Source organism: Pundamilia nyererei, unplaced genomic scaffold (assembly GCF_000239375.1).
Source record: "Pundamilia nyererei isolate P.nyererei 1_Seehausen unplaced genomic scaffold, PunNye1.0 scaffold00143, whole genome shotgun sequence".
Taxonomy (NCBI): domain Eukaryota; kingdom Metazoa; phylum Chordata; class Actinopteri; order Cichliformes; family Cichlidae; genus Pundamilia; species Pundamilia nyererei.
In genome coordinates this window covers 1,123,307-1,136,158 of record NW_005187544.1, presented here as the reverse complement: position 1 = coordinate 1,136,158, position 12,852 = coordinate 1,123,307, and the positions used below count along the sequence as shown (strand labels likewise).

General features: G+C 39.8%; 1 protein-coding gene across 1 annotated transcript in view; it reads right to left on the bottom strand.

The window, feature by feature from the left end:
* The window catches only part of LOC102194467 (protein kinase C-binding protein NELL1), a 304,806-nt gene that overhangs the window by 73,051 nt on the left and 218,903 nt on the right, over positions 1 to 12,852 (bottom strand). Inside the window, exon 14 of the mRNA XM_005744402.1 lies at positions 909 to 1,031. Coding sequence (XP_005744459.1) covers positions 909 to 1,031 — 123 coding nt within the window. The remainder of the gene's footprint in view (positions 1 to 908; positions 1,032 to 12,852) is intronic.

The following is a 12,852-nucleotide window of genomic DNA, read 5'->3' as shown; positions in this document are numbered from 1 at the left end:
TGTTGGGTTTTTTTCTCTGTATCTATGAAGCGCCTTGAGGCGACTTATGTTGTGATTTGGCGCTATATAAATAAAATTGAATTGAATTGAATTGAATACTAAAGTGTCCTAACCACAGAACCTTTTTAAGAGCCAACAGGGAGAAACTCCAGCAGCTGGATTGTAATCTCTCATCTGATTTAAGGAATACTTTCCTAATGCGCTTATTATCTTAACTTCTAGTTTCAGTTGCTATGATTGTGCAAGGTCCATTTTCTTTTTAGTAATATCCATGCCTGACCAAGACGTTAAACCCAAGACAGCAAAACAGAACTTCCCACAGTTTTTGTAAAATGTGTTTTGCTTTGCTGACAAACATGTGCTACTGCAGACCAAGTAGTGCTGCAACTTGAGTCTTCGGTCTAATCTCTAGCAGGCAAACAACCATATCTTTAACATGCTTGCTGAAGTGAATGATCAACACTTCTAAGGTCTATGTGTAGATTTAATGGAGTCTATTACAAAGAACTGTAATTTTCATAGCTATAGATATGCAAAGGTTCTGATATTTTTTCAAATGTTAATTTTTTGTGAACCTGAAAACAAAGTGTTTTCCTCTGTATGCTTTTCAATTGCTATTATATGCAGGCAAACCAGGAAACATGCCTGGCAGTGCAACAGGTCAATGGGGAGCAGGGTGAGCAGCGAGGGGAAAGAAGCACATGTGGGCAAAAACTGTCTGAAAATGGTCCAGATTCAATTTTCACCATCTCCATGGCAGCTGCTGCCTGGTTAGAGGATAGGAAGGAGGAGCGAACCACATGAACCGTGTTGTAATGAAGCATGCAACCTATCTTCAGAGGATGTGGCAAGGTTTTTTGTTTCTGTGTCTGTGTGTCAGGTGGGATATTCCAGGGTTAGGAACTTACCTCTGCAGATGGTGCCATTTCCCACATAGCCTGGCTTGCAGGTACACAGATGTCCCCTGATGGTGTTGGTGCAGATGGCGTTCTCATCACACAAATCCTGGCTGCTGGCGCACTCGTCATGCTCTGAGGGAGAAACCGACAGAGAGGAACTTCACATAGAGAATAGAGTGTGTGTATGTTTCTGACTTTGCAGTGTGTGAAAGATGGAGGGGTCATTTCTTTTTGAGCCGAGAGGCCACCCAATCACTACGCTCTGAGAGGACAGTCAACCGGCTGCTTGGCTCAGAATGAGAAGCCATAGCTGAGTCTTTCTTCTGTCAACAGCCACCTCTCTGAGCAACCATGTTTTCAAACACCAGTTATGCTTGGCATGCTCAAAATGGACTTGAAGTGGATTCTCGAAGGTGACTTCAAACAAACACAAAAGCTCGCTTTCGTTCCAAGCCCGCTTTTACTTAAAAACTACCGCCCATGGTGGAGAGGCAACAGCTGACACATGGCAGGTGTACTGACTAATTACTGAGCATCAGAATTAATTAGCCTAATGATGTTGGCTTGGACACTGATGACGTGCTAGACACAATATCGAAAATATACCATCTCTTTACTTTAACATGTAAACACTTTGAGTTTTCCAGAAAGAGAATCCTTGACTCTACTAGTTGAAAACAGTTGCTTAAAGTGTTGCAGCATTTGTACGCCAACATGGGAAAGAGTGATTAGACAGTAGGCTAACAGCATGGGCTGCTTCTGTTTTGTTCTCTTTCCCACTGCCAGAAGAGATTTTTTTTATTATGAAGACAAAGCAGAAAGAAAAAAAGAAAAACAGTTTCTTTTTCCACCCGTAAAAACTCTGCCAAAAACCTGCTCACTGCAATCAACGCTCTGCATCCCGGCAATGAGACAAGGTGAATGTCCCTACCGCTGAGTATGTGACAAATTCAGTACAAGAACATTATCACAGATAACGCGGGGAATATAATTAAAGCATGATATGGCCAGAACATATATAAGCCGTCTCGAGCAGGGCTGTCAGACTCATTGTAGTTCAAACAGAGCTCGGTTTGATCTTAAATGGGCTGTCAGATTAAAACCGGGACAAAACGGCATGTTTTAAAAGTGTGCAGGAGCACAAGTACATTCTGAGAATGAACCAATTTAATCACTTTGTCTAAGTCTTGATTTTGATCTTATTTTTACTGCTGTTATTGCTTTATTGTTTTCATATTTATTAGTGGAGTTTGGAGGCCTATAATAATAATAATAGATTGCATTTATATAGCGCTTTTCGGGGCCCTCAAAGCGCTGTACAATTCCACTATTCATTCACTCACTGGTGGAGGCAAGCTACAGTTGTAGCCACAGCTACCCTGGGGCAGACTGACAGAGGCGAGGCTGCCATATCGCGCCATCGGCCCCTCTGGCCATCACCAGTAGGCGGTAGGTGAAGTGTCTTGCCCAAGGACACAATGACCGAGACTGTCCGAGCCAGGGCTTGAACCAGCAACCTTCCGGTTGCAAGACGAACTGCCAACTCTTTGAGCCACCATGTACCCCACCTCTTGTCCTATGACAGCTGGGATAAGCTTCAGCCCGCCCATAACTCTGAATTGGATTAGTGGAAGAAAATTCAATGGATGGCTGGATGTATAGTTGAGTTTAGAGTTACAGCAGCCCTGCTGTGCAGAGAAACCTATGGCTCTCTAGGAGGTTTGGCTTGTGCACCTTTTCCACATTTTGTTTGACATGTTACCCTCCTCTTCACAAAGCCATCCTGTGCATGGGATTAGGCTGTTTAGTGGGCTGTTTATGGCTTGAGGGCCAAATGTTTGACACTTGGATCTAGTACTTACAGTCGGGGTGACAAATCTAGTCCCTGATTGCGTTCAATATATCAGTTTAGAACAATATGAATATATATTCATGATTGCATTTGTTTTTGTGATGTGCTCTAATTTGTCAAAACTATTTAACAATATGATGACCAAAACAATTGTCAGCTTAAATGTGTAGCTCTGAATGAACGAGTGGAGGTGCACTGATCCAATCACAACACAGAAAGTGGTCTTACAGCAGCTGATGATAATGACAGCAAGCATGACTTCTGTCATGTCAAACCCTTGAAAGAGAAATTATTGCCTTATTCACTCATTCTTTGACTCAAATAAAGTGGCAAACAATATTCTATGACCGCAAACTGAGACAATTTTTTGTAATAGAAAACTTGCAAGGTCAGCATTATGAAAATATGGACAGTTTTGTTAGAATCGTGAAATGCTGACTTACTAATAAAATAGTAAGTGCTGCGAGTAACGTACAATCTCAGGGTCGGTGTTTTATATTCTGCTGGGTACCATGAACTGCTCTCTTGACTTTTATATGTTTGCTCTTAGATAGAGGCCTGGGGGGAAAGGAAAGGGATTTAGTACTGCAGGCAGTGCATGATTAACCACCACTAAGAGACCTTCCACTAAACGGGAATTGTATTTCACTTCTCTGGCAGCGTAGTTCAAATGTAACTGCATAGCTGAAGTTTAACTTTGGACTTTTCACATCTTTGATGGTTTGCTGCATTTTCTAAACATAAAAAATATTTTTATATGATACAAAGTATCATATAAATAGGTAGCTTTTGTGGTAGCTTAGCAAATTATGAATGCACCATATTTTATTGTAAAAAATGCTATTTTTTGGATCTGACTGAGCTACTATGGTAGTGATTTCTGTATTACAATGTAGGCTTTTCTGGTTTGTCATCCTTTTTGACCCGAGTGACTAAAATGTAAGAAAAACAGAGCCCCATGGTATATTAAAGGCATGTGAAACTAGCTATAAACTCAACACCATGAGTTTACTTAGAGCGTAGTTCTCATCGGCCATAAAGACAAAGACTTCACCAATGAACAACAGCAAATTTGATTATGACACTATTAGTGGTTTTAAAATATTTACATTTGTTATTTTATGATCTGATGCACTGATCTTGGCAAGTCAGCCCCCTGGCAGTTTCTGTGCTTACTATGCATTTCCCTCTGGGATCAATACAATCTTCTTATTCTTATTTTTATTATTTTTTTAAGAACAGCTCATCTGTAGTCCTCCAAAAGTAGGCTAACTGAACCACGTGCAGGATATTTTCAAACTTAAGGTGTATGCTAAGGAGAGATGATTTTTCTTTCAATTTGAAACAGAGAATTTCTCCTCCTTTGTAATGTGTTTCATAGTAACCTGTGTGGTTCAGAGACCTTACCTCCATGAAACTTGGAGACTAGAGCTTCTCTCAAATCCTAATAAAAAAAACATAATGAGGGAATACTTCCCAGTTTTCCCCCTGTTCCATTCACAGCAGAGCTGACAACAGACCTGCTGGACTCACCAGTGTGCTGATGTATAACTGCTCATCGTTGCAAGTGGTCTTAGTTGGAAAGGCTGTTGTTTACAGCAAATCAAACTGCAACGTTTATTAGGACCTTTCACCCATACCTATTCTCCACAAATTAATAAACCTTGTGCGTAGCACACATACAATATATTATTTAGGTTTATTTAAATTGCTGATGTAACATTTATGCACACCGATGTGTTCAAAAATTCTAAAACTGAACCTAAAGTCACAGCATAGTTTTTTTTTTTCAAAACACTATAGAAGATTTTTGTCTTCAGTTCTAAAGGAGCCAAAGGTGACACTTGTAACATTAAAAAAATGTTCAGGTGTCACAGTTAAGCCATTGCGTTATGATATTGAGGCAGCATAGACAGGTGAAAATGCACTAGAAAGCAGAAGCTTCTTACTTACTATGAAATGTCAAAAGACCTACCGTGAAAAAAGGCATATATTTTTACCTCTGCTACTGAGGTGACAGATACATTTCTGCAACAGGAAAGAAATGTCTGATTGTCGTGTCACACTGTTAAAAGCAAATGAGCAACTGCTTGGCTGAGCTCCTGTTTCTTTAAACCGCACCGGCATGCTGCAGCATTTTAAACGCCACAGAATTGACATGTTACACACATGTTACACTAACGAGACCCACTCTGACAGGCCTGTGTTACGGTTGATCTTGGGGCCTCATAGCCCGGTGGTTGCTGTGTAGTTGAAAAGAACTAAATTATAACAACATGAAATGATAATCACAGGTGTCAAGTCAAAAATCACACCAAAGTTCCTAAAACTGGGTGAAAGTAAGAAGCTCAAAGACCATGGTCACTGTCATACCCATGTAGAAGGTTGGGTTGCCCAAATAAAATAACTTCGTCATTTATGATCATGTATCTCTGAGAGTGTTCACCAGAGAACAGAAATAAAAACACTGATATTGATTTGTACTGGCAGATATATCTGGAGATTACCTGGAACGCAGTGAAGTAGATGTGCTTTTTAAAAGTAATTGCAGAAGGAAGTGTGGTGGCAGATTTCTTTTCTCATGTATTAATCACATATTTAATCATATCACATTAGTTATAGTAATATCACTTTCTCACTTTACTATAGTAAGAGCACTCCTGTCACTAGTTTACATGCATGTGGAATGTTAACACAGTGAGGCCATTGTAATGGGAGACGTTAAACAGATAGTGGGACTCCTTCTGCTTATCAGGGATGTAAATCTTTAGGTGTAAATCTCCTCCCTCACAAGGTCATAATTCTCTCTGTGAGGGAGGAGGTATAGCCCCCCCCCCCCAAACATGTAAGAGTTTGTGGAATGTTCTTTGTCTGTCTCTGTATATAAGATGTAAGGGAAAAACCTGGCAGAGGTAGGAAGCAAAAGATTTCAAAGGCTCTGGAAAGGAAAACTAGTGAGAGATGTGTCTAAAGACAATCACTACTGCGAGGTCGCAGACCAAAAAACCTCCACTTCTGCATAAGAGACATCTTTAAGCCAGACTGCAGTATGTTTAACATAACCCGGAGAAAGGTTATCCATACGGGAAGAGGAAACCAGAGCTCTTTGCCCACAAGAAAGCAAAAAGTAGGGTGAGGCATATAAAAGACATATAACCCAAAGATCACGGTCCATACAGTGAAACATGGTGGTGGGATTATTATTATTATTATTATTATTATTATTATTATTATTATTATGTGGGGATGGTTCAGTGCATCTTTAAATGAGAATCTCATCAAGCTCTTCTAGCACGACAACAACCCAAAAAGTACATCGATCCAAGGGAAGAACCCTGATTTTGTGACATTACTTTAGATTCTGTGAAGTAAAAGTAAAATAATGTAAGCATCTAAAATAAAAGTTGTGTTTAAAATTCCTTGCTCTATTTAAAAGCACTTGGGAGAGAAAGAAGAGGACCCAATATATAACCTAAAGGTACTCCACAACTAACTGGGTACATAGATGCCAAATACTGTCCAAAATGGAAAGAGAAACTCTTAACTGAGAAATATGACTGGAGCCATTTAAAGGCTTTCTCTCTAATGCCTACAACACAATTCAAAATGTGTCAGGAGAACGCCATGATCTACGTCGTCAAAAAGCATGATGGCAACAGAACTACTAGCATCAACAGTTAAAAGTGGGCCATTAAAAAAAATCATAAAAGGGTGGTTTCTGTGCTGCGTTATGAATTGTTGGAATGATGTCTGTCATTTATAAATGTGAGATTAATTAATCTTTGGCAACATGTTATTGATTTATGTCCTACTGCTGAGCTTATCACACTGATTAAGCTTTAGTGAATACATCTTCAATTAGAATCTAACATGATTTAAGATGATTATAAACAATACATTAAAGAGCAGCCTGTGACGGTGCTGTGGTGGGAATTTACAGCCCAGCTGCACTGCGAAAATATCTTTTTATATCAACTGTGTCTTTAAGTGCCAGTCAGTGCCCGGGGCTCACAGCACTCAAAAGATGCACACTCCCTCAAACGCACTCCTCATTAATATGCAAACGCTTTGGTGGGAGTCATGACTAATACATTCCCCTTAATTAATGAGTGGTGCTCATAAAGCCCCGAAGCAAGTCGGCAAAATTATTTTGCTTTTCTCTTCCCAAGGATTTCCTCCTTAGGTTGAGCTGTAAAGTGGAGGTGAGTGTTAACAGTGCTTGTGGTATGTGTTAGAGTTTATGTGAAGGGATATGAAAAGTAGTCGACATTGATGGCAGGAAGAGTCGCGTGATTAAAAATTCAGGGTTCTAATAGCTGTGAGCTAATGACGGTGAGAGCAACACAATCCACACTGATGGACACAGCTGCTTATTAAAGGTGTTTAATGTCTGCTGGCCAGTTTAAAATTATAAAGTGAAAGCCAACACTGACAGATAATGAGTAAGTGAAGAACTGACAAGCTGTAATAAATCCTAAAACACACTTAAAGGCTCTATTTCTGCAGCATTGGGATGGCGAGTTCGAGAAACCCTTCGACCTTTTGGGGTTATTGTGGTCCTTAAATTTCAGTTTGCCCGTCTGTGCGAACAATGCTACAGGTAGCAAGGGAGGCCAAACAGATGAGAGGTTCATTCAAATGAGGCTGCGGAAAGCTAACTGTTGGTGGAAATCGTGCCAGAAATTGTGCTGAGAAAAGAAGCATGTCCCCTGGCGCGAATTCAATTTGCTGCCAATCTGATGATTGTATCAACAACAGCCAACAATAAATTGTGTATCAAAAGTATTTACATTTACAGCAAGATTTGGACTCATTGTTGCACTTCCCTGCAAATCGAAAAAAGTGATCACAGTTACCTGTTATTGACAGCATTTTTCTTTTAAATTTCTAATTTAATTATTTAACATCTCATCTGTGCTGGTTATGACGACTTTGTATTTATTCAACAATAAAACCCTGCAATCCTTTTCAACTTAACTCCTTCTGTTGCAGTCTGTGTCTAAAACAGCTGCTTCAGAAAGCCTACACAGTCTGTGCTTTGCACTTGTCGTTGCACTTACTGAAATAGAGCCTTTGCTCTTTAGATTTATTGTGCGTTTTTTCTTCCCAAAACCTCGGGGACTTCTTTGTACAAGAGTACAGAGAGTAATGTCATATATATTTCTAGTGCCATTACACTGGAAAAATGTGGTTGTGGACCTTTGACTACCTTCTACTGCTATGGACTGGTACTTAAATAGTGATTTTCTAGTCTTCCCACTCAAAGTGCTTTTATACTACATTCACACAGTTTTTCTTTTTTTAAATTCTAGTCACTTCTGTGCTTTAACCCATCGTGCACACTTATACACAATCATATACATCAGGGGCAATTCTGGGGTTCAGTGTCTCACCCAAGTACACTTTAGCACGCAGACCTGGGGGAGACAGGGGCTCAAACCACTGCTGCCCTCTAGCTGGGTGTGTGAACGAGCATAAACAATTTTTGTTGTACATGAAAAGAACATTCCCGCATCCCAGATGGTCCAATTCGTTATACAGTTGGCAATGTTTTTGGCTTTTCTGTTTCCAAAATTTCTGGCAAGGTGACCATGCTTATACCATATACAGTTAACAAGAGAACACTTGCAGTGTGTTGCTCATACCTGAGACATTTTACTGTAGTCAGAAGCAGCTCTAGTGTGGAAATAAAACCAGCAGGCAGTGGAAGCTGCTTATTTGCTGGGTCTTTTTGTCAGCAGGGGGATGAGCATGCACTGTTTTGAGGTCACAAGAGGCTATAAACCTGAACGGCTCACTCTGATCTCTGCTTTCCGAGTTATGGAGAAAGGACAGAAATGTGACCCTTTTGTGGGAAAACATTATTGTGCATAGTGTCCCCCTTTTAGAGACTCAGTATAGGGTTTTGATGGCTAATTTTCTGAGTTCATGGAACAAGAGTTCATGAAGAAATAAATGGTGATTTGTGCAAGGTTTGGGGTCTATTTTTTAACTGGCAAGACTATTTGGGGTTTCAACAATTTTAAAGTGGAAAAATGTAGAAGGGTGCCATTAAAAAACAAATAGACAGCCAAAGGGATTTCAGCTCTCAGGTAACTTTTACCAAAGTCACAGACATTTAATAGGTTTGGACTTGGTGATTACAACTCCTATTAAACACTCCTCAAACCTTCTCTCAACAATCAGCAGCCACTTTATGCTCTGAAATTTTTAATTGTTGATGCCAACAAAGCAAAAGACCATAAAAATGCAAGCACTTGGCAACAACTTCTGACAGAACCAGTCTCATCATCTGCCGCGACCGGCTGGAGGTGAAGGAGGAGCCAGCAAGAGTAACAATAACTGTGCGAAGTTTGAACAAGACTGCTACAACTTTTGCATGGAAAGGCTCATACGTGCCGAGGTGTCAGTACCAGTTGTGTCTTACATTCCTCAAATGTTCTGTATATGCTTTGAATTTTATCATTGCACAGCTAGCCTATGTATCAGTCTTCACAAGCTTCTTCCATGTTTATTTATTTATTTTTTAATTGCAGGTATATCCTGCATGCCTCTTCACAAGTCAAGTCTATTTTCTTGTGACTCATGCATGTAACTACATGAATTGCATACTGAGCTATGAGTGCTGCCAAAAAGTGCTCGAGTGCACAGCAGGCCTCTGGATGAATGTTCTGTGTCAGATGCATGAATGACTTTTAACTGATGCTACTTTTGCTGCTGATGCTGCTTTCACTATGCAGCTGGTGTGGAGGTTTGAACCTTCTGTCTCGGCACTGCTACTTTTTTCTTGTGTCTGCCATCAAAAAGGAAAAAGATAAAGTAGTAGATAAAAGTTTTTGGCAGCAGTTCATGACTTCATAAATACACCTTGCATTGAGTTACTACACAATAGAGTTCTTTAGACGTCACTAACAAATATCACTGATTAGAAAGACGCTAAAATTCTTCACGCACAATGGAGGGATCAAATAACAGAAAAAAAGGATAACTTGAATTACTTTGGTAAAATTGCATTCCATGTGCTCAATAAATCAACATCAAACAGTAAATGAATAACCGAATCTTGACTATCACACAGCATTCAAAATGGACATCCAAGGAAATACTTTTCATACTGGTTGTAATCAGCCTGGAAGCTCATAGTAGGCTGTTTTCTCCTGGGAAATCGTTTTGTGCATCTACTTCTAAACCCTACCCTTTTGGACAGATTTTTGCATTGCAGAAAAAGAATCCTGACAAAAAGAAAACACAAATGAATCCACAATGTATGAGAGTTCATATGATCTCCAAAGCAATGGCTACTCTGCTACTGACTTAGAAATTTTTAAACTATTTATTAGCGATTAATTTAACTGCATTATAATATAATTTCCAATGCTCCTATTTTGTTAAGCTAACACTGACTAATATAGGAACTGTATTTTAATGTATTGTGGCAACTCTTATTCACTAATAACCATCAGTGGTCAGTTATAGTATCAGTTATAATATACAGTATCTGTATATAGTATTTGTTATAAAAGAGTTTATTCAGTACAAGAATCTGTTCACTAATAAATGTTTCACTGGAACATCATAACACTGGTGTAGATACTTCAGTGATTCTCCAGGAGACAGCAGCTTAATATGAGCATGCTGCCCATCTATATCAGATGAATCTAATTAGTGATGATTATAGAGTGATGTGGTGTCAGATCTGGACATGCTGAGGTGAAATCCCAAAGCACTGGGCTAATGATGCATAATGGCTGATCATCAGAGCCACGGACAGTGGCCGCAGCACTCACGGAGACTTCTGCACTGTCAACAGATGCTAATAGGCAGATCAGAGGCAGAGGTTATTTTCTCATTTTGATAAGAAAATAACATGTTTTTCATCAAAACTAGAGTTATTTGAACAAAAAAGTGAATGAGTCACAATGGCATGAACACTAAACATTTGCATTATTTTAAAAATCCACATGTAGAGTATTTCCTCTTACAAAGAAACAAATCTTCAGGGAGGCCTTTTTGAAAATGGAGACTGCCAAGTTAAAAACTTGGTGCAATAAACCTGAATATATCCATGATCTAAATGTTATTAGGCTCCACATAAAAAAAAAATATCAGAAATTATTTATAATATGATTGTGTGACTTTAAAAAGATTGAAAAGACTAAGAGCAACTGAAAATCAGTGGATGCACAGCTACAATGGTGATCAGGTAGAACAAGTTACAGGACTACAAATCACAGTTGCTGTCCGAAGGTGCTCTTTAGCACAAACCGCATGATGAAACTTTAAAAGGCCTGATGAATAAATACTGGGGGCAGATTCTTTAGTCAGTTGAGACCATGACACATTTGCTCAGCTAGGATCCATCCTGCTTACTGTCACTCTGGCCAGCACTCCAGTAAATGCATAGTCCTGACAGTGTAGGTGGGAGTATGATGAAATGGGGCAGCATAAGTACAAAAGGTGCTGGAGCGATGACATTTACAGATGGCATCATGAATGCCTGTTGGATGTACCAAAATGCTGGCTGACAAGTTGAGTCCCAATTTCGCCTTCGCAGAGAAAGAACATTCAAGCATGATAATGATCCAAAGCACACTGTCAAAATCACACAACAGTTTCTGAAAATGAAAAAAGGGAAACTATGACATGGGCAGGTCTCATGACATAAATCCAGCACAATACCTTTGTGGTATTTTAGACCCCTCTGGCAAAAATGTCTGTGAATAATAGCAGAACATACATCTTAAATGCAGTGTTTATACAGAAGAAGGACTCACATACAGGAGACCTGGACAAGGCCGTAGATTGTTTCCAACCCATCAGCAGGACTGGTATCTGCTCCTTTGTGCAAGAAGGAACCGCTGCCAGAGATACAGAATGACCTCCCACAGGCCACTGGTGTAACCCAACTAATCAAGCATTCAGAAACATGAGATGTCCTTTAGCAGGCTTGTTCTCTGCTCACCATGCTGCCTGATTGGCATTTCCAAAAGAATCCCTGAACTGGCAGGACCACCACTGGCTCTCTGTGCTTTTCACAGATGAGAGCAGGTTCACCCTGATTACGTGACAGACATGAAAGGGTCCGGAGAAGCTGTTAAGAATGTTGCACTGCCTATAACATCTTTCAACAGTGGGTCCTAGGTTCATCCTGGGGCATGACATTGCTTTCAACACCACAAGGTTGCACCTGAGACTGCCTGGGTGCTCAGTGATGGTATGGTTCAGCTCTGATAGGAGATCCCTAGGACACCATCCATTGTCTCGTTAGGAGCTTTACAAACTACCGATTCACATTTTAAGTTGCTACAATGAAATTTCGGTAACATGACCTAGCCTGCCGAATCATTTTTTCACTTTGATTTTTGGGGTGTCTTTAAACTTGGCTCACTGTAGGTTGATACTTTTCATTTCCATCAGACAATGTGGCATCTTTTCATTCCTAAAAATCATTACCCAGTTCACATCAGGATAGATATTCAGCATGATCTTTTCCCCCCTTATTGTGATCTCATTGTGTTTTCTAAGTGTTCCAATACTTTCTTTTTTTCTTAGCAGTTTATATACACGATGAGCCACGTTCTTACTTCAAGACTGAGTGGGCACTGTTCTGCTGCTATGATCTCCAGCATCAAAGACCTTAGACACACTCAGTTGTAATTAGTGTTCACGGTGAAATGAAAGCCCACAGGCCCTGCTCAAAAAGCTCAACAAATTGACTAAAATTAAGGCTGGCAAACTGTAAGCAAACTAGATCAGGCATAATGTCATTGAGGATATAGTGTGCAGCACAGTTTTACCATATTTTCAAGATTTAAAGATGATTTTGTCACTTTGATAATCAGGTGAGAAGTTTTTCAAATTGTTTTTCTTTTTTGCATTTTATATATTTAGTCTTTATGCTTCAAGCTCGGGTCCTGCGCCAAACCCATGCTTCTGCACAGAGATCTCGGATGTTGTTCCTAGGATCTGCTGGAGACACTCACCTACCTTGGACCACTGTCCTAGTGTCCTATCTAAAAGTGTGCCTTCACCCTCCACATCTTCTCAAGCTCTCAATTCAATTCAATTCAATTCAATTTTATTTATACAAATCACAACAGT